Raw genomic sequence first — 24,033 nt, forward strand, 5'->3', positions numbered from 1 at the left:
GTTTTGAAATCAACTGCAAAGGTACCTTTGCCAACTTTACTTTTGCCAAGAGAAGCATTCAAGCAAATGTACCTATCAGTTGAACTAACTACAATTAGAATGACCACATAGGAGGGATACACCATGGTCACAGAGCTGCACAAAATTACAAATTACCTTCACCTCTCCACCCATTTGCCAAAGATAACATTGAATGATGAATTGTACCACACAGTCCACACATCAGATGAGCATACTGAATATGGATTGCGTAGCATGCTTAGCCCCACCATGTCATTCTGTAAAATTTGTGCTACCTGCATTGTGCAATTCTACACAGAAGGGTTCCACTAGTATTAGTATGGCACAGTCTTGTTTAACACATTGGTGAATAATGCAGTGACATGAAAACAGTATCACAGAAAAACCTTTCCTGGCCATTTCAGCATTCTGATCTTAATCCACCTGATTCAAAACAATGAACAGAGATGTTCATTATTTTGAATTAAATAGTGGCCACCTCAAGGGATGAGCAGTACAGAAATCTTGTTGAAGTGCCAACAAGCATTGAAATGGTTATCTTAGGGGTAACGCCACATTAATAATAAGTAACATTATACTTCTCTTGTTTTTTTGGTTGGGGGAGGAAGAGTTGCTTATAAGTAGTGCATCGTAAAGCAAATCAAAACCTTTTGATTTACTTTAAATTAATATTAATTACAGGCATTTACAGTTACTGTATTAGTTGCAGGTTTTTGAGGTGCCAACAAGCATTGAAACGGCTGTCTTGGGGGTCGTCTCTTATTTTTTTGGGGGGGGGGTTGCTTATTAGTAGTACATTGTAAGGCAAATCAAGGTAGTTACTTTTATTTTGAGTGATTAATGCCCTCTTTTTCTCTTGTACTATAAAATATGATTGAAGTCCTTTTATTGTTAAACTGTATTAGTTACAGAAGGCTTAGAACAGTTTATTGGATCATTTTGGAACCCTTAGTTTTCACAGCTTTTGATGCCTTTCATCTTTTGAATTTAATCATCACTGGATTGTGAATTACTGCGCTGATGAGATGTCAACAAACACCAAAACAACCATCTGATAAATAACATTATACTTCTTATTTAAAGGTGTATTGCTTATTAGTAATGCAGAATAAGATAGCCCATAGTGGTAACCTTTCCCCCCCCCCCCAATTGTGCTATGAAATTTGAATATTAGTCCTATTATAGTTGAGAATGCACCTGTGTTTGGTGTTATCAAATATTAAATTGTGCTTTTCTCAAATTGTAGTTTATTTTTCTCAGTATCTCAATACATGCTGTTGGATATGTGTTAGCATCTTTGGCTATATATAGAAGTATAGCTATATCTTAATAAAAAAAAATTCCATATATCATATCTAAATATAAAAATTTTGGTTGTGATTCAGTGTGCGTGTGTTTTACCAACTTTAAGAAACTATAGTGGTCTTAAATTTCGTTCCCTTATCATAAATATCAGAGGTAGATTAGCACCACATTAATACTAGAGCCCTGCTTCTGGCCTTCCCAATTGAGCCTTCATGATAAATGTAATTTTCCTTTGGAACTCCTTTAGAATTTACACTGTTATGGTTTTCTTATTCCTTTTGTTAAAGTTTTGAAATTTATATTATAATATTGAAATTATTTTTATAATTTATTAATTCTTTTTATATGCTTTACAGGATACAGCAAAGTACCACTATTATTTTTTCTGTTTTGGCTACTGTGGGAGGAGCAGTTATTGCTGCCATGTATGTATTAAATTTTCTCATTGTAAGACTTTGATTAGATTCTAAATTTCTTAATTAAATATTTTTAATATATTGTAAGAATAACATGTGTTTTGTCTTAACAGAATTGTTAATTATCAAACTGCATGAATTGCTTTTAAAGTAGAATTTGTGATATTTGAATCTTGGTTATATTCACACAATACTCATTTTTTTTTTTTTTTTCATTCAGCCCTGATGAAGATTGCACAAAGGAATCTAGAAATTATAATCTAGAAAAAGTGGCAAATTTTTAAGTAGTATTTGATGTTTAGAGTAATGGTACTTCAATGCACAGTAATCAAATTTTTTGTAATCCAGTTTTTTAACATACTAAATTCTACCTGAAAGTAATTCACATGGTTTGTTAGTATTTCTTCTTTTTAACATTACTTTTTTTAAATATTTTATTTTTAAAATTTGAAAATTTTAGAACCTTTGACATCCAACAACAGTTTCCCCAGAAAGTGAAAGTTTCTTAATTCAAACTTAATTACAGAAATGCAGTGCAAATTGGATAATAAGATATTATACTTCTTATACAAAAAGAAAATAAAATAAAGTCCATTTGGCTATTCTTAACAAAATGGCTATCTCAAAATGGTTTGAAAATGTTACACTGATGTTAAAGTTTTGAAAACCTTGAAGATTTCTAATTTTGCCATTTTTATTTGATGATAGAATATCGCACTGTATATGTAGAATGGAAGAATGGAAACTGCTATTGTGGGTGGAGGGAAAGAGCATCACTGAGCATATTGAATTCTTATAATGTATGAACGTGCATGATAATGTTTGATACTACATATCTATCCTTTTTAAGTAATTATAGTAGACATTTTCAAAATATTTCTCATTAAAGTTTTTTTTTTTTACTCTAGTCAATGCAGCTTGAAGAAAGCAGCGTATTCATAATCATCAAGTATTTATTTATTTAATCTTTATTTAAATTTAATGGATTTCACTATACAGGATGTTATAATAATGATGCCTAATGTACAGACTTTGATTTTTCTTAAAAAATTCAACTCTGTAGTAATGATGCAATTATACTAAACAGTGTCATAGGTTGAATTTGACATAGTTCAAGGCTTTCTACCTAAAAATGTTATTAACCTGAATGGACTGATTTTTATCAACCTTTGGAAGCTTACCTAACAATATATGGATATCTCATTATTTTTTTCCCTGTCAATAATACAATGAGCACTGTAAAAATAAAATATAATAGAACTAAATAACCTAAGCAGTTGCTTTTAGCAAGTGCATAGCATCACATCTTTAGAAGATTGTAATGCAGCTATGAATGAATATTTGTTATTAATTTTTTATGGTAAAATATGAAAAAATGGAAGAAAGATACTGCAATATTATTATTTGTGAAAATACATGCTAATCAAAATAAACAGCTGTCAAAAAATTCTGAATTATCTAAAATAAGGATCAAACTTCATGTAGTTAAATACATGAATTAAACCTAAGATTATCACATGAACTTTAGAACTTTCTTTTCACATTCTTTGCTTCTGCAATAACTCTATGAGAAGTATCAATTTCCATGGTAAAAATGAGAAGACTAAAAAAAACTGTCCCAGGTTATAAATCAGTTAGGACATGCATTTGACTCAAAGTAATAGGGATTATGTGTCATTTCCAGAACTTTGCTGGTAACTAGCAGATATAGATGAAAGTTTTTGAATGATTAACTGATATGACTTATCCTGATTTCTCTGTTAACCCCTTAGGTTGTGATTTAAAATCCATTTCATGTGTGATTTTTTAAGACTATTTTTCACATTTAAATGCACATGTAATAATGAGTGAAAAGATTGAATGCAGTGATTTTGTGTGCTGCCATCTTCCAGCAATAATGACCACTTTTAAATGCATTAACATAGCTTGGATATGTCTCAAGATATAATATGTTGAATATTATATCTTGATTTACTCTCTTCCAGGATATATTGAGTTGAAACACAGTGAATCGTGGAACTTTTCTAAGCATATTGCCAAAGGGGTAAAAGCAAAATGATTATTATTTTTTTTTTTTTTTTAATGATCATTAGAAGCCATAGAAATGTCATGGAAGCATTACTAGGCCTGGCGCCTCCGTAGCCAGGTGGGAAGGAGCAGCAGTGCGTAGCACATGCTTCTTGATTAAACCGGGGTTCGAGACCGTCACCACCAAATACGGAGGATGCGGAAAGGTCAGGGAATGACCACTGCATTTCCCGGAGCAATATGGCCTTAGTTGCTAATGCTCCTAAAAATCAAATAACAAACAAACAACAAACATTACTAGGCCTAACCAGCAGTTGGTATGATTGGGTTTTTGGGTATTATGAATACCCAGTGGCCTTTTGACCTTGGTTGCACTGCAGTCATCGCATGCCCTAATATTTTATTGCTGCCAACTCATTCCCCCTTGGTAGCTCTCAAAAGTCTTCGAAGTTACGGCAGGAATAGACAACTCCAGCTTTGAAAAATAATGAACACCCTACTGGGACTGATGTAGGTAGCATGAAGCAATTAGCTTTTCTTTTTAAGGTATATCTACAAAAAGAGGAAAAAGAATTTTAAAAAGCTGAAAAGCTCTAGCGTGATGCAGCTTTAGTCAAATCAAATTATTCAATTGAGCATTCAACTGCACTGCAGAAGAATAGCATGTTTAGATGGTCATATTCTTGTTAAGGAAATGAAAACTGAAGCCAATTCTTCATACTTCTGAAAACCTTTGAAAATCTTGAAATACCTTGCTTGAATGAGATAGCTATTGGATTTTCATACTGTTTTATTGCTCTATGCATATTTTTGACAATTCCAGTCATAGTAGCTTCAGAGGAAAGCAGCTTTTCCAAATTAAAATCATATCTGAGGTCAGATCAAACATGCTCCAAGATAGACTCAGTAGCCTTACAATATTATCACTAGAATATGATGAAGTAAGAATTTTAAATTTTTATAAAATTTTAGATGTTGCTGAACAAAAAAACAAGAAAAATTTCTTTATAATTACAGTTTTGTTGGTTAAAATCCATTACACGAGTGATATTATTTAACAGTGATTGATTTTTGTCTTCATCGTTATTGGGTTAGGTATGAGTTGGGTCTAAGGTTTTGAAATGCCATGTCGAGTTAATTGTAATATAATTTTCTGATGTGTTTAGTTTGATCAAAACAAAGAAATATAAACTTCTTTTACTTTCCTTCTTTGATATTGCATTCCATTTTGTGTCAAAATATAACTAATAAATATAGATATTATTTTATTTTTAATTTGACGTAATAGCATATATTCCTTATACCTATTATCTTAAGTCCAGGGGCCCACCAAAATGGTTCAAACTGGGCCCTGCATTTGCTAAGGCCAGCTCTGACTGATTGTTATAGGTTGAGACAGAATGCTAGAGATGTTTCTTATCATTTATGTTCTATAAGGTTATATAGATCTGTGGTGTTATTATATATGGATAGCTGCTATGTTATTTAATTATGCACTGCAGAACGGTTCACAAAAGAACTGCCCTTGCATAGGCTGGCTTACTGAAATTGTTGTTTTATTTATTTATATATTTATTTTTTGATCAGTGCCAAATGTTGGGAGTAACTGATATTTTAAGCTGGCTTAAAAAATTTTTTTAACAGATTTGGTACTTTTTCCTACTTAGGCGATGACACTCTCATTACTTATTTTTAAAAACTACTTATAAATTTAGCTCTAATGATCTCCAAACCTTAAATTATATACCTAGTTATATAGTTAGCTATATAGATAAAAAACGAGATGTAATAGTAGTTAATAGTATGTAAACGAGATGTAATAATAGCACAAAATGAGATGTAATAGTAGTAGTGGTACTACTACTACTACATCTCACATTGTGAAGCACCTAACCATGATGCCTTATTATATGTCTGAAGTGAAGTAATGCATTTGTATTATTATTTTTAAGAATTAATATATCTCAAAAACATTTATCATGTAAAATATCTAATGGTATTTTCTTTTAAAATAATTTGTAATATTGATTCTAATATTTTTTCTATTTTAATTATTGGAAATTCTTATATTATGCATTGCTTTTTTAGAGATGATCTCACCTTTGATGCCAAAGGATATGCATTTGTTCTTAGTAATGACTTCTTTACTGCTGCCAACAATATCTGTGTAAAGAAGAAATTAGATTCTAGGGTAAGTTTAATTGGTAATATTATGAGATTTAGTGAATCCAAATTAGATATCATTTTCACTTTGAAATCTCGTTGCTTCATCTTAAAATTTTTTTCAGTTGCGTATCAGAGTAAAGTAAACTGAATGAGAAAAATGACAATATACAGGTTATTCAAAATGAAGTCCGGGGTTTCAGAATTGTCTGCTCGTGTGTACAGGAATTGTTTGAAATCCCGGACTTCACTTTGAATAACCCTGTATATTCCATACAGCAAAAAAAGAAACTCAGCTATATAGGTAGAAAACTTAGATTTAAAATTAAAGAATAATAAAGGAAGAAGATACTGCTAGGTGAAAATCGATCTTTACATTTAAATACTCCATTTATATCATTTATACAAAAACAGATTTGGTTTTCAGAACAGATAACAATAAGAATATTGAAGCAGAGTAACTGTGGAGATATTCAATTACATTTGGAAATAGAATGGTGAATACTTTAGAACATACAGTCAGTTCTGCTATAACATGCATTTTTGCAATGTGAATTTGCTCCAATGCAACTGATATTTAGGGAATAATGAGAGTATAACACTTGGCACCTCCGTAGCCAGGTGAGCAGGAGGAGCAGTGCGTAGCACACGCTTCTTGAATAGACTGAGGTTCGGGCCCGTGACCACCAAATACGGAGGATGCGAAAAAGTTGGGGAATGACCACCGCATATCTCCGGAGCAATATGGCCTTAGTTGCTAATACTCCTAAAAACCAAATAACAAACAAACAAGTGAGTATAACACAATTTTTGTGTTGGCTCATGCGCGATTTCATCTGCAAGTAACACCAGTTGAATGCGAAACCCGACGCTAAGCTGAACTTAGCGAATTCCACAGCAATACATACAAGTTTATGAAGCTTAAAAAATGCCAAACGTCAAATGTGTGAGAGCTATTTCCCATTTACTATAATTGTATTGATCATTTGTTGTCACTTGCTGTATCCACAAGGTAACATGTGATATTGTAGGCCAACTCATGTTTTCAGGAGCTCACATTTTTCTGTTCGAACAGAAATTTCATGAAGCGTGATAGTGTGAGCAGAGGAGCACATTTCACTGCCATAAAACAATAAAAACAATTTGCAGTTTCCAGTTTATTGGGCTTTTCTGTTAGTGCAATCTGTTATAAATTGGTAGTAAACTCGATCTTATTGCATTTGATTTGCGACAATACCAATAGCTAGAATTCTGTGGGTTTTTACTTTATTATGGTGAAATGTGTTTCCATGAAATCTTCAATCATATAAATAAATTTTCAGAATCTTCTCTTCATTCTTATTTTTTTAAGCTTCGTAAACTTGTTGCTCCTTATCTCACTTATGCAATTTGTGCGTGCCGTATTCATCACTATTGATTGCTTACCTTTTTTACCGTTTTAAATTTTACAATCCAAAAAAAAAAAAGAATGTCAGTGAATAGAAATATCAATCAAGCAAACTTTGTATATTGTCAAGGTAAAGTAATATTTATTTACTGTAATATTTATTTATTAGAGATTTAAGATGTTTAAATCTGTGTTAGCAATTTTATTGGGTTTCTGACTTTTGTTAAGTGTTTTACTTACCAGACTGAACATTATTTTTTGAGTGCTCTACCCATCCCTATTTTTCCCATAAGCCCTGTTGTTTTTAATGCGTGAAATACCATAATGTGGATATAGTTAGGAACACGTACCGTATTATAGCAGAACTGACTGTATCTTCAAAATCAACATTCTGATAAGAGTTAACTTATTTATGCAGATATATTTGCATTGCATTTATAAATTTATTTTTAATATGCAGCCAAGATAATGTGTTCTAACTTTTAGTATATAAAAATCTGCAAACTTTCCATGGTTATCTAATTGTTCTAAAAAATTACTAGTGTGAAAAAGAGTGTTTCAGAACTGCATACTGTTAATTAAGCAGTGGGTTCCTGACAACTTAAGGGATTGAAAATGTTTTCAGAAGATGTTTCATAAACAGTGTAGCTTTTAAGGAAAACAGTGCTAAAGTTTTGTGATTTCACTTCTGGCATCAGAGCAATGGATGCACAATGACATGATTACACTGGAATACAATATATGTAGAAGCCAACATGAATTCAGAAAATAGTTTATTAAAAAACATGAAATGCCTGTTGATTTACAAGATACCACTTCCCATATTATAATATGAAGGAAGACAGTACAGGTTCTTTTGAGTTGAAACTGTCATTCATTCATTTGAATGACAGCAAATCTTTTATTGCACAGAATGATGTAATGACACATGAACACAAATTGCATTAACTTAATTATAAAGTGCTTATGGGAGGATAAATTGTAAATAAGGTTTAAATATTTGGCTGTTGCCTTAATTCATACAGTTTGGTTTTTTTTTTTTCCTAACTAGGATGAATTATTACAGTACACCAAATAACAGAATTTTTACCTTCCTTTGCAAATGCTTCCAATGCTGCATTGCACTGTGTTCTAATGAATAATAATTGCATTATCACATAGCTTAAGTTTTTACTGAGACCTGCTCTACCATTATCCTACAGACTAAATGCATGAAGTGACACACTATAAATCAGTAGGTATTTCATGTTTTTTAATAAATTTTGTTTAAATTCATGTTTAATGTACCTTAAATTCATGTACCTTATTGCCATAATTCACAAAATTCACAAAAAAGTGATTTCACAAAACCTTAACATGGTTTTTCTTAAAAACTGTGCCATTTTTTAAACAACTTCTAATAGCAATTTCAGTTCCTTCTGTTTTCAGGAACCCACTGTGCAGTTCTGGTTTTGATAAATGCATTTCTATATATATATATTTTTTTATTTTTTTTTTATTTATTTTTTTTATTTATTTATTTTTATTATTTTTTTTTTTTTGAAGGATTTGGGAAAATATGGACTTCTTTTCTACAATGCCCTTTTTATGATAGTTCCACTTTCTGTTTTGTCATGGTATACTGGAGATATTAGAAAGGCAAGTATTACAATGTTGTATATAATTATATATATATAAACATGCACAATAAAATCGTTATGTTATCAGACATTATGCCAGTATGTATAGGTGGTGCTGCTGCTCCCTCATGTTGTTTTCAGCTGTTTTTTGCTCTCCAATCTTAATGTAGTTTTATATTTTTTCATTAGTCATATTCCTTTTCTTTGCTTATATGCTTGCCTGTTGACTGTGATTGAGTCAGAGCACACCTTCACAATAACTCCACAGATCTTTATGTAAGAGCTTTTGTTCATTGTTTTCTGTGACCAAAAGTTTTCTTTACTCTCCATTTCTGTTAACTAGCACCTTGCATCGCAAATTAGTTGATAGTAACTAAATGTACCAGCATGTTAGAGGAAATACTAGGAGTAAGAATATTCTTGACCTCATCATGCTCACGAATCAGATGACTTCACAGGGCTTAAAGTACAGGAACCATTGGCAGGTAGTGATCACACAGTCATTAGTTGGAAGATGAAGAAAGTTGTTGCAGTAGTTAAAGGTAAAGGCATGGGTTTTAATTTCAGAAAAGGGGGGCTATGGCAGTTTAAGGCACTAAAACTTATAGATAACTACATGGTATCTGTTAATTAGGTAGATTGTGGGGGGAAGGTGAATGCATTAACTTGTTTTGTGGTAATTTGTTTTCCTTTTGCATAATAGTCTCAAAGAAATAACCACATTTGTCAAATTATAATAAAGTTAATTATTTAGTATGAGACTTAAAGCACTAGCTTTAACTAGAATGTTTTGATGTTTTCAGTAATGTCTTCTCATAAGCATTTTGGAAGAGATTAGCTTCAAAAATGAAAAAATGGATATTATCATATTTAAAGGAGCTTGAGGTTTCCTCAAAAAGAATATTTTTGTTTGAAAGTAAATTTATTGCTTATTACTCTATTTATTCTGAAACATTAGCATTTTAGATGACTTGAATAAATTTTTTGTTTTTAATAATGATATATTTTCAGGCAATACTATACACAGGATGGACTGATGTAGTATTTGTTGGTGCCTTTCTACTTTCTTCTTTGATGGGATTTATTTTGATGTATTCTACAGTATTGTGTACAGCACATAATTCTCCCTTGACAACTACTGTTGTAGGTTGTTTAAAGGTAGGCTGGTTTTCATTGATGTGTAGTCTCTCCTTTAATTAATATTTATAATACTTTCCACCAGAAAAAAAAAATGAATCCAGCCAAAATATACCAATTCTGAACTCCTTCATTAGAGTGTGTAGAACAGGGGTTTTCAAAGTTATGTCCATTGGGCATGCAACGTATTCTGGAAGGGGCTGGTATGCAAGATTATAAAAACCATAAAATTGAATATTTTTTAATTATTTAGTATGAGACTTAAAGCACTAGCTTTAACTAGAATGTTTGATGTTTTCAGTAATGTCTTCTCATAAGCATTTTGGAAGAGATTAGCTTCAAAAATGAAAAAATGGATTTTATCATATTTAAAGGAGCTTGAGGTTTCCCTAAAATTGAATATTTTTTGAAACTGTGTATGTGTATAGCCAGAAGGGATAGTGTATAGTCATGAAAGTCAGAGTGGAAAACTGGATAATATAAATTATGAAATGGAAGTGCTTGCCATAGCAAAATTGAAATTCTAAATTGAGTTTTGTTATGGCAATTTCTGCTAAGTCTCTGAGAGTTCCAACACATTATGGCCTTAGTTGTTTGTGCACTCTATAAATCACAATAACAATGCTGTCACTTTTTTTTAAGAAGACCATGTTGAATCCTGTTAGTGACTGAAGTACTAAAGATCTATTCAATCAGGAGTGTAATTAATCTGTCTAGGGTGGAGGGAGTAGAGTTGCCCTTTGAGATATTCTATTGAACATGCTTGTAATATTCCATAACAGAGACCACATAAAGTGATGCACCATTACCAAAGTCCAAGAAATACCCTTATAACAACAAAAGCCACGAAAGGGGGGGAGGAATATTGCAATATGCATTATAGAAGAACACAGCAGCAGTATTCGTGTGGAGGTGAGTAATTTTGTAAACGAGATCATACATTTTAAAGTTCCTCCAGTATTGGTACTGTAGACTTACTAAGTCTACAAGTACCACTTTCCACCTTCAAAGCATGTTTTTTTTTTTTTTTTGTTATGTACTTTAGTGTTTGTATAAGCATATGTTTATAGGCCAATTTTTAGATTTTGTGAAATTTGAAACCTGGAACTCCACACTTTGTCTGAGACCAGCTAACTGCAATTCCTAGCAAACTGGTCTCCAAAAAATATTTTTGTCATGGAATATTGATTAAAAATTGATAATTTGATTTTAATTTTATTATTAGAGCATTGTAAGGGTGTGGTACACCCTTACAATGCTCTCCTGCAGCTCAGTCTTACTTGTTGGCTTCTTCTGAGCAATTTTAGACGACATTATGTACCAGCAATTTTCAATAGGGTTCAAATCTGTACTGTTGCCGGGCCAGTCCAATATTGTAATGCCAGCATTTCTGAGGTATGACTACACCTTAAGGGAGAAAAACAAGGGAAAACATTAGTGTAAGTATGTTTTAAGCCTTTTGAGACAAGAAGACAAACTCATCATTAAATCTAAATAGTATAAAACTTACTAGTTTTGCTGTGTGGCAAGGTGCTGAGTGCTGTTGAAAAATGCACTTTTAGACATCTGTGTGGTAATCCTTAATAACAGGTTTCAGGCACTGCTCCAAGCTAGCAATGTAGGTTTCTGCATTCACCGTTCCGTTAATAAACTTAATTCTCCACACCTTTGCTTGTTATGCATCCCTAGACCATCTGACCAGCAAGGAACTTTACAGTTGGTGTTATGCAGTCAGGATGGTATGCCTCTGATTTTTGTCTTCTGACATATTGCTTCCCATCCTAGCCTTGTAGGTTGAATATCGATTTGTCAGAAAAGATGACAGTGTCCCCATGCTCTTTTGTCCATGAAACATGCATTTTAGCCCAAGCAGGTCGCTTCTTCCTCATTTGTTGGGTCAATAAAGACTTCTTCTTGGGCTGATAGGTATACAGACCACATTCCAAAAGGCATCTTTGGATAGTTCGTGCACTTGTTTCAACACCAGAGGCCATCTCAAAGTCCAGTTTTAGATCAGGAGCACTGGCATGGTGATTACAAAGGATAGCCATTTCAAATATTGATCTTGGGAAGGCATAGTCACCCTCTTACGGTCTGAATCCAGGTCTTCTCTTCATTTCAATTTCAGCATCCGGGATACTGTTGACTGGTGGTGACAGCCTATTTTATCAGCAATAGCATGTGTAAAAAGTCCTTCCTGGGACAGAGCAACAGCTACGCTTTTTTCTTTTTTTTTTTTTTTTTTTTTTTTTCTTGGTGTCACTGAAGATATGGAGCCATGCTTACACCTCTGCAAAACAGGATACTGATGAGTGTGTATACCCTTCCAATGCCATATTGGAAGGGTGTACACGCTCTTCAGTATTATTTGCGACGAAGAAAATTACTGTAATCAAACAGTATCTTATACGTTTCACCACAAATGTTACTTTTTTGAAGGTGACTCAGTTTTTTTGTCTGCCAGTGTGTGTGTGTGTGTGTGTGTGTGTGTGTGTGTGTGTGTGTGTGTGCATATATATATATATATTAGAATGATAAATAAAAATAATATTTTTATGCAGTTCCTGATATTTTTTTTTATAAATTTATAAAAAAAGTTTATTTTTTTGTGATGTTTGCTTTAATTTTTTTATTTTTTATTATGAAAGATTCAGTTTCAACTATTTTAAACATTATTCAAATATATATATATAATTAATGTGTGGCTTGTAGAATAAATAAGGTGTCTGTGAAAATGGAAATGAAAAGTACACAAGATGCCAGAACTAAGAGAAGTTTAAGGGATATTAGAAAGTGGAAGTGAAGTAGTGATTAATGTTACCCCTCTCTTTGTGGGTGCTTGCTTACTTAGGCTTCCCTGTTTGTCCGCACTCTTTTCGCCTTCACAAGCTCTAGGGTGTGGCTGTAACAGAAATAGCCAGACTAGGCATAATTTATACTTTTTTATGCCTAGTGTAGTTAGGTCGTTTTTGCCTTTTTTCTTTTGGTTGGTTATCTTATTATACTTAACATATTCACCTGTCTGGTATCTAGTTCTGATTTCGTCTAGTGGGTTTCTATAGGACAAGGGGTAGAATTTTTTTCAGCCTGGACTGTACTTGTTAACAGGAGAGATTGCTTCTACAGGGATGGGATACACTTAAATAGAAAGGGTGCAAGAATATTTGCTGATGCTATCGAGGCAGTGTTAGGTGTGTCGGAAAACTGCTAGCTTGGGGGAAGACAAAGACGAATAGATTAACAGTAGTCACTTGGCACAGGTGAAAGAGATTCTTGCACTGCTTCTATTGGAATGAGCAGAAGCCTGAAAAACAAGATGCAGGATATTTCAGAGACTGCCGGGAGTCATTGCAGTACAAGTAAACACATGGGTTGTGTTAGGGTAGCTAAGAATAGAAATAGGTGCATGTATACTTGCATGTACACCAATGCTAGGAGTTTAGTAAATAAATTTGAGGTAGTGCTCAAAACATCAAAGGCAGATATTGTTGGGATATCAGAGACGTGGTGTCACACAGATATAAGGAATGCAGAACTGGAATTTGGGGAGTACAACATCTACAGAAAGGATAGAATGGATAGGAAGGGAGGAGGGGTTATGCTTATTAGTTAAGAAATACATAAAATCCAAGGAAGTGAAGCCAGTGGACATCGCTGGACAGTGCAGTGTCGAGTCAGTTTGGTGTGACATAAGCATTGGGAGATAAAAATTGAGAGTAGGAGTGTGCTATAGGCCTAATGACTCTGATGAGTATAATAAGATGAGTATAGGGAAATAGAGTGGGCCAGTAAATCAGCGAGTCTTATAATGGGAGATTTTAATTTCCCAGATATTGACTGGAATTTGGGGGCTGGTCACTCACACACTAGCAAGGCTTTTGTGGATTTATTGGATGATTGTTTTCTACATCAGCGTGTTCAGGAGGCAACTAGAGGGAAGAATACTCTTGATTTGATTATCAGCAGTGATTCTTCATGCATTAAGAATCTGCAGATAAATGAACCACTAGGTGGCAGCGATCACAGTGTGCTGAAGTGGGATTTACTCAAAGAGGTAACTACCATTAGGGGTAAAGGGAAGGGTTATTGCTTTCGTAAAGGCGACTACGATGGACTGAGACAGTATTTAAATTCTATACAGTGGGACTAACTGATGTTACCAACAGCAAGTGCAAAATGGGAAGCATTCAAAGAACTTATCTTGGAAGCTACTAGGCTATACATACCAACTAAGAAATATTGTTCAAGGTTTAGGCCTAAATGGATGTCAGATGAACTGATGAGGCATATGGCAGAGAAGAAACATGTATGGGATACATACAAATTAACACATGACACAGAAGCCTATGATAGATACAAGTTGATCTGTAACCAAGTTACAAAGGAGGTTAGGCAGGCGAAGGCAGATTACGAGAAATCTTTGGCAAGGGATGCAAAGAAAAACAGCAAAGAGTTCTTTACTTATGTAAACTCTAGAAGGAAGGGGATGAATCAGATTGGTCCACTTGATATCGATGGGTCAACTGTTGATGATCCTGATCAGGTAGCTAACAAACTAAATGAATATTTTGCATCGACATTCACACATGAGGAGTTATTTAGCGAGGGGAAAGCCAGAGGTGTATTCAACTCTAGCAGTAAGCTAGAGAATCTTGTAATAACTGAGAGTAAAGTGGAGGAGAAATTGTTGAAGATAAGCACAAGAAAGGCACCCGGGGTGGATGGGATCTATCCAGTTATATTAAAGGAGGCAGCAAAGGAAGTAAGCAAACCCTTAGCCATAATTATGAGAACTTCCTTGGACTCAGGGGAGGTACCAACAGACTGGAGATGCAAATGTCACCCCAATTCACAAAGAAGGATCAAAGGTTGACACAAATAATTATAGACCTGTGAGTTTAACTTCTGTTCCAGGAAAATTAATGGAGGCACTAGTTAAAGCAGCACTGCAGGATCATTTAGACAAGACTTCAGCTATAGCTCGGACACAGCATGGTTTTGTTAAGGGGAAGTCTTGCCTGACCAATTTGATTGGATACTATGATGCAGTCACAAAGGAACTGGATGCAGGGAATAACTTTGATATTATATACTTGGATCTTAGAAAGGCTTTTGATACTGTTGCACATGGAAGACTGCTACACAAATTGGAGCAGTGAAGCATTGGAGGCAAATTGCTGCTGTGGATAAAGGGGTGGCTGAGGGGGAGAAGACAGAGAGTGGTAATCAATGGACACTGCCCGTCATGGACTAATGTTATTAGTGGAGTCCCTCAGGGCTCAGTGTTGGGTCCATTATTGTTTTCTGTATTCATGAATGATATTGATGAGGGTATATCAAGCTTAATGTCGAAGTTTGCAGACGATACAAAGGTAGGCAGGGTTGTCAAGGACACTACTGACACTATGCTGCTGCAACAGGATCTGGAAAGGTTGAGCAGATGGGCTGAGAGGTGGCAAATGAAGTTTAACATTGACAAATGTAAAGTACTACACATGGGAAACAGCAACCCCAGAGCAACGTATCTACTCTGTGGTACTACACTGACAGTGGTAGAGAATGAAATATTTGCCTGCACAACCACCTGGGGGTGGTTTTGCAGGCAAATATGAAGTTCTCTGAGCAGTGCAGACAGGCTGCAAGAGTAGCTCATGGTGTATTGTCAATGATATATAGGAATTTTTCTAGCAGGGATAAGGTTGTTGTTGTTGTTGTTGTTATTTGGTTTTTAGGAGCATTACAACTAAGGCCATATTGCTCCGGGATATGCGGTGGTCATTCCCTGACCTTTCCGCATCCTCTGTATTTGGTGGTGACGGGCTCGAACCCCGGTCTAATCAAGAAGCGTGTGCTACGCACTGCTGCTCCTTCCCACCTGGCTACGGAGGCGCCTCAGGGATAAGGAGGTGATTATTTCCTTGTATAAGGCAATGGTCAGGCCACACCTAGAGTACTGTATACAGGTCTGGAGGCCTCATTTCAAGAAGGATAGAGCTGCTGGAACGAGTATAGAGAAGAGCAACAAGATTAGTGAATGGAACAAAGGGGTGCTCTTATGAAGAAAGGCTTAAGTTTTGCAAATTACAGTGTCTGGAGACTAGGCACCAATGAGGTGATCTGATAGAGGTGTATAAAGCCTTGAATGGTTTGAGCATGCTCAATGCTGATGGGATTCTTCCTCTCACTCAGAGTAATCACCTGAGAGGGCATAAATTCAAATTGAGGAAAGACAGATGTAGGATAGACGTGCGGAAATTTGCCTTTAACCAGCGGGTGGTTGGTTGGTGGAACAGAAAGACTTCCATCCCTTGTCGTGGAAGTTGATAGCCTAAATAAGTTTAAGGCTCAGCTGGACAGATATTTTGAACGAACAGAGGGGTGAAGTGGAAGTGGTTTTTTTTTTTTTTTTTTTGGCTGATGCTGCATAAGCTTGCTTTCTTGCATCAAATGCCTCTACTAATGCTAATGCTAAAGCCTCGTATACCCTCAGAATAAAGAGGGAGAAGGTTAATTCCCCTCTCCATCCCGCAGTTTGGGCTTTTGTGTTGTGATCATCATCGGGTAATTGTGTAATTAATTACTCGATGCCGCGGTTAACTTCTAATCACTGTAAGCTCTACTATTTTAGTGATTGAATGTGAGGTTTTGGCAGAGAAAAAAGAAACTTCTATAATACAAAACATAACAAAGTTTTTAATACAAGAGAAAACTTACTTGCTTCATTCTTTCCATTAATATAAACACAATAATACAAATAATATTAAATTTTATATTCTTAAGCATACAAGTTACAAAGTTATAAGAAGCTAGAAAGAATCCATCTTTATATCATCATGCTTACTAACGTTTCGTACTATACCATCTCAACTTACCAATCTAAGATATTGCCTGGGTTTGAATAGCCGACGGTCCTCGACTCTCTGTTACTTCGGGCGATGCCTTAACGAGGAGTGGTAGCTTCTTACTTAGCTCTCGCGATGACTTGGTGCTCCTCAATGGTATGTTCTCCAAATGGTAGCATAGACTCCAGCTCTCTTTATGGCTTACAAGGACCCGCTTTTATATCCTAAGTTCTCCATAATTGTGTATTCAAGCCTTTTCTCTTATTGGAGGACTCCATGTCCTCCGATGTTCGGACTCTACATCATGGAAAACTTAGTCAAAGGGGTAACCATCATCCCCTCATCACGCCATGTATCGAATATTCCGGCAACATGTGTGGCCACTCTTCGTTATCTCCTTATTAGGTAATGATGAAGCTGTTGCTTGCATCTACGCCGAGTTTACGAGGCTGAGAGGAATCTTCGATATCCGTTCACACGAGTATCTCTTTCTCACCCCCCCTCTAATTTGCATCGCAATCTAAGCGCATCTTTCCGATGTTTATAGAATTCTAACTTGTAAGTGGCTACCCGATATAGCTGTTGCTGGCCAGCAACTGTAGGCTTTTACATAGGCTTTCTTTTTAACACACAGTTGCTGTGGCTAATTTTGCCATTTTTCTTAGAGAAGAAAACAAGCTCTAGTTTAAAGATATTTAAGGATATTTAATCTGCTTAATACTCAGTTTTGTAACTCTAAAATTATTGTTAAACCGAAGTTTTGGATGATAACTAGGTAGGAAGAGTACAGAAAATTAAAATTATTATTCTTACAGTAAGTTTAGAGGAAAGGGCGAAATTAGTGCTGCAACATTAAACAGATAAAAGAATTTGAAAAACAGTGCAAAAATGAACTGGGACTGAGGAAAAAAAAAAAAAAGAAAGAAAAAAAATATACAAGTAAATAAATAAATAACACTATATTCAGGTATGGGAGGACAATTTTAGCAAGAGGTTGAATCAGAGGATGGCAAATATGCATAATCTGAATATAGTAGATGAAAAAATGTTTATCAGGGGACTACTCCTGACCATGTATCAAGCACTACATTTCCAAACTTGTCTGTAGTATTAGAAAAAAAGGGGAGGGAGGACAAATATGCAGCCTTTTATTGTAATACTAGTAGACAAGGTAGTCCTACGCAGTGTAAAATGTAAATTAAAATAAATACAAATATATACAAATTTACAAAAGTGTAATGTGGAAAAAAAAAATATATATATAGATGTATGTGAAGTGTATAAAAAGTATAGACAAGTAAATGGTATAGGGAATGGTAAATTCTAAGGGAGATAAATAATAATATCGATAGAATGAGGATAGTTGGATCGTTCGTATCAACTATCCTCACTCTATCGCTATTTTTCGTCTTTATTTAAGCACTCCTTTATCCCTTCCCCATTTTCAGTTTAATACCTCACCCTGTACCATATGCTTGTTTTAAATAATTTTAATTCCTCTAATTTCCACAAATTCCAACACCAATATATTTTTCCAAATTTACTTAAAAATCTACATATAATTCAAAAACCTTTTTTTCCACTCTGAAAACACTTTATTATATTTTATTTTTACCTTAATAATTTTCATATCATTGACACTGCGTTGGGACTACCTTGTCCATACTGAAAGAGAATGTGCTAATTCTATTCTTTTTGTCTTTATTTCACCTCTGTCTTCCATTGTTATGGACAAGTATAGAAATGCAGTTCCTGATACATGGTCAAGTATAATCCCCTGAGGAAATACCTGACCATGTATCAATATTTACTTCAGCTGACATCAGATTTTGCATTTTTGCTATCCCTGTTTTCGACTTATAACTAAATTTGCCCACCCATATCTGATGACAGCTCTACCGCCTTTTATTTTACTTTATTTTGTTTAATCATTTGGTATTAATCATTTTACTTTACAGCTCCCTCACCTCTAATTGGCTTTGCAATTCAGCTCATAATTTTCTTAATTCATCATAACTTTTAGGATATTAGCATTCTTTTGCCTTTTACAAACCTACTATACTTCTTTTTTCTACTATCCTTACCCTTGTAGTCCTTGGCACTTTGTGTATTTTTCACCACCATCTATGCAAATTTTATCAGGCTTATCTATTCTTATATACATATATATACTTTTGCATCCTTTACTGCTGCTTTGTACATTTTGGTGCATGTGTCATACCTTGCTTATTTATTTTTATCCATCAAATGAAACTTTGATTTTTATATTACATTTAATATATATACATATATATGTACGGTAGAATCCCGTTAATCCGGACTTGATGAGACCACACTCGTTCTGGATTAGTGAAAGTCCAGATTTACTGGAAAGTATCTTTAACATACCAGCAGTGTTTATTTAAAGTTACTAAATGACAAAATTTTAACTAAATTGGTTTTTATATTAAATTAATAAAACAACATTTAAAGTAAATTATAAAAAGTAAAAGAACATGGCAAGTAAACAAAATACTGTACAAAGCAATAAAGTTTTAATGTAGAACATTATATTATACAAAATTACAACACAAAACAAATAACTATTTTTGAGAAGTTTACTTGAAATAGTCCTCAATGTTTTTTTTGCTTTAATTTTGAAACTCACTTTCAGAATTAACATGTATACGCGTAGACAATGCTAGCTACCGCTGTCAACTGAATAGGCCAGCACTTGAGATTACCCTACGATTGTCTCTGACCATACCACGTGGACCAATCGCATTTCTGGAGGTCACAACCATAAAAAAATAAAAACAATTAACGGCCCCCTGTTTATTAGGCTTTTCTGTTAGTGCAATCTATTATAAACAGATAGTAAACACTATCTTATTGAATTTGCGATAATACCGACAGCTGGAATTCTGTGGGTTTTTATGTTGTCATGGTGAAATGCGTTTCTCCTTACATGAAATCATCGATCATATCAAAAACATAAATAAATTTTCAGAATGTTCTCTTTATTCCTATTTTTTAAGTTTCGTAATTTATTATTCCGTTCTCACTTGCAAGTATCATGTTAGTTGCAATTTGTGTGTTCAGTGTTCTTTGTTATGTTATTGATTGCTTATCTTTTTTATTTTTTTTTAATTTTAAACCCCCTCCCAAATGTCAGTGAACAGAAATATATTTTTTTGTCGATAGTTAGAATTTTTCCCCTGACTGAAAATCCAGTCCGGATTAACAGGATTCTACTGTATATATATAAACTGTAGTGTGAGGGGGAAATTTTTTTTTTTTTTTTTTTATATTTATATATGTACATGCATCCTCCTGCTTGGCACCCTAAAAACTGAGTGCTAAGTGTATCTGAATTAAGTGTGGAAGATTTATCCTAGGAAATCATGTAAATTTTTAGTGTGTGACCAGTTTTTCTGCTAATTTTAAGGTACATTTCTCTATATAACAATATTAAATGTAGATTAAATGTTTCATTTAAATTGTAAACTTTAAATGCATAAATTTTAAACTTTAAATGCATAAATTATGCAATAAAACGTGTATATATATATATATATATAGTATACTTAAAATTACAGAACCCTTATGTATACTGTAGTTACATTTACAGTAATGGCCTGTGATATGTTGATTTTAACGTTAACATTAAACTGAATAAATAAATACAGTAAACCCCCGCTATTCGCGGTATCTGTATTCGCGGTTTCGCGTATTCGCGATCGCCGATTTAATATAAAATGAAACCTAAAAAAATGTGAATTTTAAAACGCCGTGAATATTTTCCGCCATAAAAAACATGGGCGTGGCTAAAATTATCTTTCCCGGTCAAAACAGCGCTCAGTGGGTGGGGGGAGAGGGGTGAAAAAATCGCGAGCGTGGATGTTTCTCGCTAATCTTTGTTCAGTATGTGTTAGTCATGGAAGGTTTCGTCGTTTGATTTTAATTTATATGTTTATAAATTGAATAAATTTATCAATTTATAAATCGATATGCTTACAAAAATGATAACTCTACCGTTTTGCAGTGTAAAATAGGCTTTTTCGAGTGCGTTAACGGAAGAAAGTGACTTTATTGTGGTCAAGTTCTTTCTAACCCCTACAAAAATATGGCTACGAATAAAAAGAGAAATGTGAAAATATCAAAGAAGGTGAGGACACTAGCGAATAAAATTGAGTTATTAGACGAAATTTCTAAAGGTGAAAGTGTCTCCTCAGTGGCAAAACATTATAAAATCAATGAGTCAACGGTACGATCAATCAAGAAATCGGAAGAAAAAATCGGCCGTAGTGTCCGTGAAACCGCGCTAATTGTTTCAAAAATTTGCTCTGTAACTCTTGATGTTAAATTTAAAAAAATGGAAAAGCTTTAAATCTCTGGATAGAAGACCGAATTCAAAATAAAATTCCGTTAAGTTCACTCATCATTCGTGAAAAGGCAAAACTTCTTCATCAACACTTTAGCGAAACTGGTGATAGCACTGGCGGGATGTTTTTTTTTTTGCTAGCAAAGGCGCTGATTTGAAAGATTTGTTTGAAATTTCTAATAAATATTACATTTAATATTAAATTGTTTCTTATTTTCATTTCGATGCCATATGCTTGCATTTCGCTATGTACTGTCATGTACAGTCATATTATGAAGGTACATATAATACATACATAGACAAAATTTTAGACTAGTTTTTCTTATATATTTCATACTTCGGAAGGAACCCCTTTATTACTATGGGAGCCATAACTCAGTATTCGCGTTTTCGGTATTCGCGACATTTCTCAGGAACGTAACCCCCGCGAATAGCGAGGGTTTACTGTAATTTTCAGATTACTGAAATCCACTAAATATACTTAAATCTACCTATCTTCAGAATCTTATTATTATTATTTTTTTAGACTGTTCGATTTAGTTCTAATGAAAATCTTTTCTGATGGTTTTTCTTCCTCTTTACTTTATTAGCACTGGCTTATTCACTGGATCTCTTTAAGGTTGTTAAAAAAGGAGGGCAGAGGGGGGGGTTAAAACTATTCATGTAGTAAACTAAAATCAATCACACAGACACAAGTGCACATAAACAGTTGTATACAGGTACTGACTAAAAACGACATTTCTGAGTAGTGCAATGCTGTTTTCAGTTCAAAAGTAAAAGCAGTAGTTGGTTTCAGGTAAAAGAAACTTCCTTTCAGGAAACAGTTCCTGAAGAGATTTATAAATAAGACTTCAGTAAACTCCAGTTTATTAGAACCCCTGAACACCACCAGACAGGAGGATGTATGAAGTGTATATCTTTGTAAAAAATGGTGCGTGTAACCATACAGTTTTACAGCCGTGGACATAGGAAACTCTTGTGCCAGTACAAATAGCTAAAAACATTAACATAGAAATGTAAATTACTCATGGACATGAAAAATAACTTTTGGAGCAATAAACAGACAACTTTGTAATTTTTTCTTTGTCATACATGTAAATACTTTGCAGCATTTTAAGTTTGGCTAGCAGTTCAACCATTTTCCCTTCAGTTATGGTATCAGTTTAAATTAAGGAACACCACTTTTGAAGGCAAGCACTGTGAACTGCAGTTGATTGAAAAATCAAATTGAAGATAATTAAGCATAAAGAGCAGAAAGTATGACCTTCATAAATAACTCTACATATATTTGTCAAACTTCTTCTTCTTCTTTAATGCTGCCGAATGGCGTTTGCGACTTCGTTTTGATATTGTTCTCTGTCTAGCGCTGCGTGTAGAATTTGTGCTGTTGTCATGTGAAGCCAGGTGTTGATGTTATCTAGCCATGCCATTTTCGGTCTGCCTGGGCGTTTCTTGCCTTCGATCTTTCCCTCCAGGATGAGTGGTAGTAGGTGATATTTTTGTTGGTTCCTAGCGATGTGACCTAGGTATTTGCATTTCCTGCTGATGATGGTTTTGAGCAGGTCCCGTTCCGTGTGCATGTCCTGCAGGACCTGTGCGTTGGTTATCTTGGCTGTCCACGGAATTTTCAGCATTCTTCGGTAGAGCCACATTTCGAAGGCCTGGAGCTTTTTTGTAGTGGCTGATGTTAGAGTCCAGGTTTCTACACCGTAGAGCAGTATTGGCCAGATGTAGCATTTCAATGTGCGTAATTTGAGCACGATGTTCAAGCTTCTGTCGGTGAGGAGGGTTCTCCATTTGGTGAATGCCTGCCTGGCTTGTTCAATTCTGCTTTTGATTTCGGCCTCATGGTTCAGCTGGTCATCAATGAGCACTCCGAGATACTTGAAGCGGTGTATTTGCTCTAATTTTTCGTTGTTTAGTTTGATCGTGATTTTGCTTGCAGTCCTGCTGACCTTCATCACCTTTGATTTCTTTTTGTTGATTCGTAGCCCCCATGCTTGGCTTTCTATGTCCACTTCGTTCAAGATGGTCTGTAAATCTTGTTCTGAATCCGCTATTAGTGCTGTGTCATCGGCATATCTTAAGTTATTGATGTAGTGTCCGTTAACTTTTATGCCGATGTTCTTGTCAGCCAGTGTTTGGTCGAAGATCATTTCCGAATAGATGTTAAAAAGAATGGGAGATAATGGACAGCCTTGCTGGACGCCTTTTTTTATTGGAATTGGGTCTGTCAGATCGTTGTCATAGCGAAGCCGGGCTGTTTGATTCCAGTAGAGAGTTGTAATAAAGTTGATATCATTGTTCTCAAGCCCAAGTTTTCTCAGTCGGTCAATTAGGCGGTCGTGGTCTACTGAATCGAAGGCTTTCTCGTAGTCAATAAAACATATATACACGTCTTTTTGATGTTCATAGCACCTTTGTAGCAATATTTGTAAACAGAAAATTGCTTCTCTGGTGCCTAGTCCCCTGCAGAATCCGAACTGTGTGTTTCCTAGTGCACTTTCGCACTTACATCTTATCCTTTGCTGAATCACCTTGAGGAAGACTTTTAGCACCTGGCTCATTAGACTGATCAGCCTGAAGTCTTCGCATTTCCGGCTGGTAGCCTTTTTTGGTAGGGCCACAAAGATGGATTGGAGCCATTCGGATGGAATGTCGTTGTTGTTGTAGATTTGATTGAACCATTTCGTTAGTTGTTGGATGTTGCTGTAGTCTAGTTGTTTCAGCAGTTCCACATGAATCTGATCAG

At 34.6% G+C, this 24,033-nt stretch overlaps 1 protein-coding gene across 1 annotated transcript in view; it reads left to right on the forward strand.

Annotated features, from left to right (window-relative positions):
- Nucleotides 1-24,033, forward strand: part of LOC150075462 (solute carrier family 35 member D2-like protein) — a 64,262-nt gene that overhangs the window by 23,512 nt on the left and 16,717 nt on the right. Inside the window, exons 6-9 of the mRNA XM_090388687.1 lie at nucleotides 1,683-1,751; nucleotides 5,859-5,961; nucleotides 8,866-8,958; nucleotides 9,951-10,097. Coding sequence (XP_090244813.1) covers nucleotides 1,683-1,751; nucleotides 5,859-5,961; nucleotides 8,866-8,958; nucleotides 9,951-10,097 — 412 coding nt within the window. The remainder of the gene's footprint in view (nucleotides 1-1,682; nucleotides 1,752-5,858; nucleotides 5,962-8,865; nucleotides 8,959-9,950; nucleotides 10,098-24,033) is intronic.

The sequence above is a fragment of the Mastigoproctus giganteus genome, chromosome 14 (genome assembly GCF_048544385.1).
Source record: "Mastigoproctus giganteus isolate SK-2022 chromosome 14, ASM4854438v1, whole genome shotgun sequence".
In the NCBI taxonomy this organism is placed as follows: Eukaryota; Metazoa; Arthropoda; class Arachnida; order Uropygi; family Thelyphonidae; genus Mastigoproctus; species Mastigoproctus giganteus.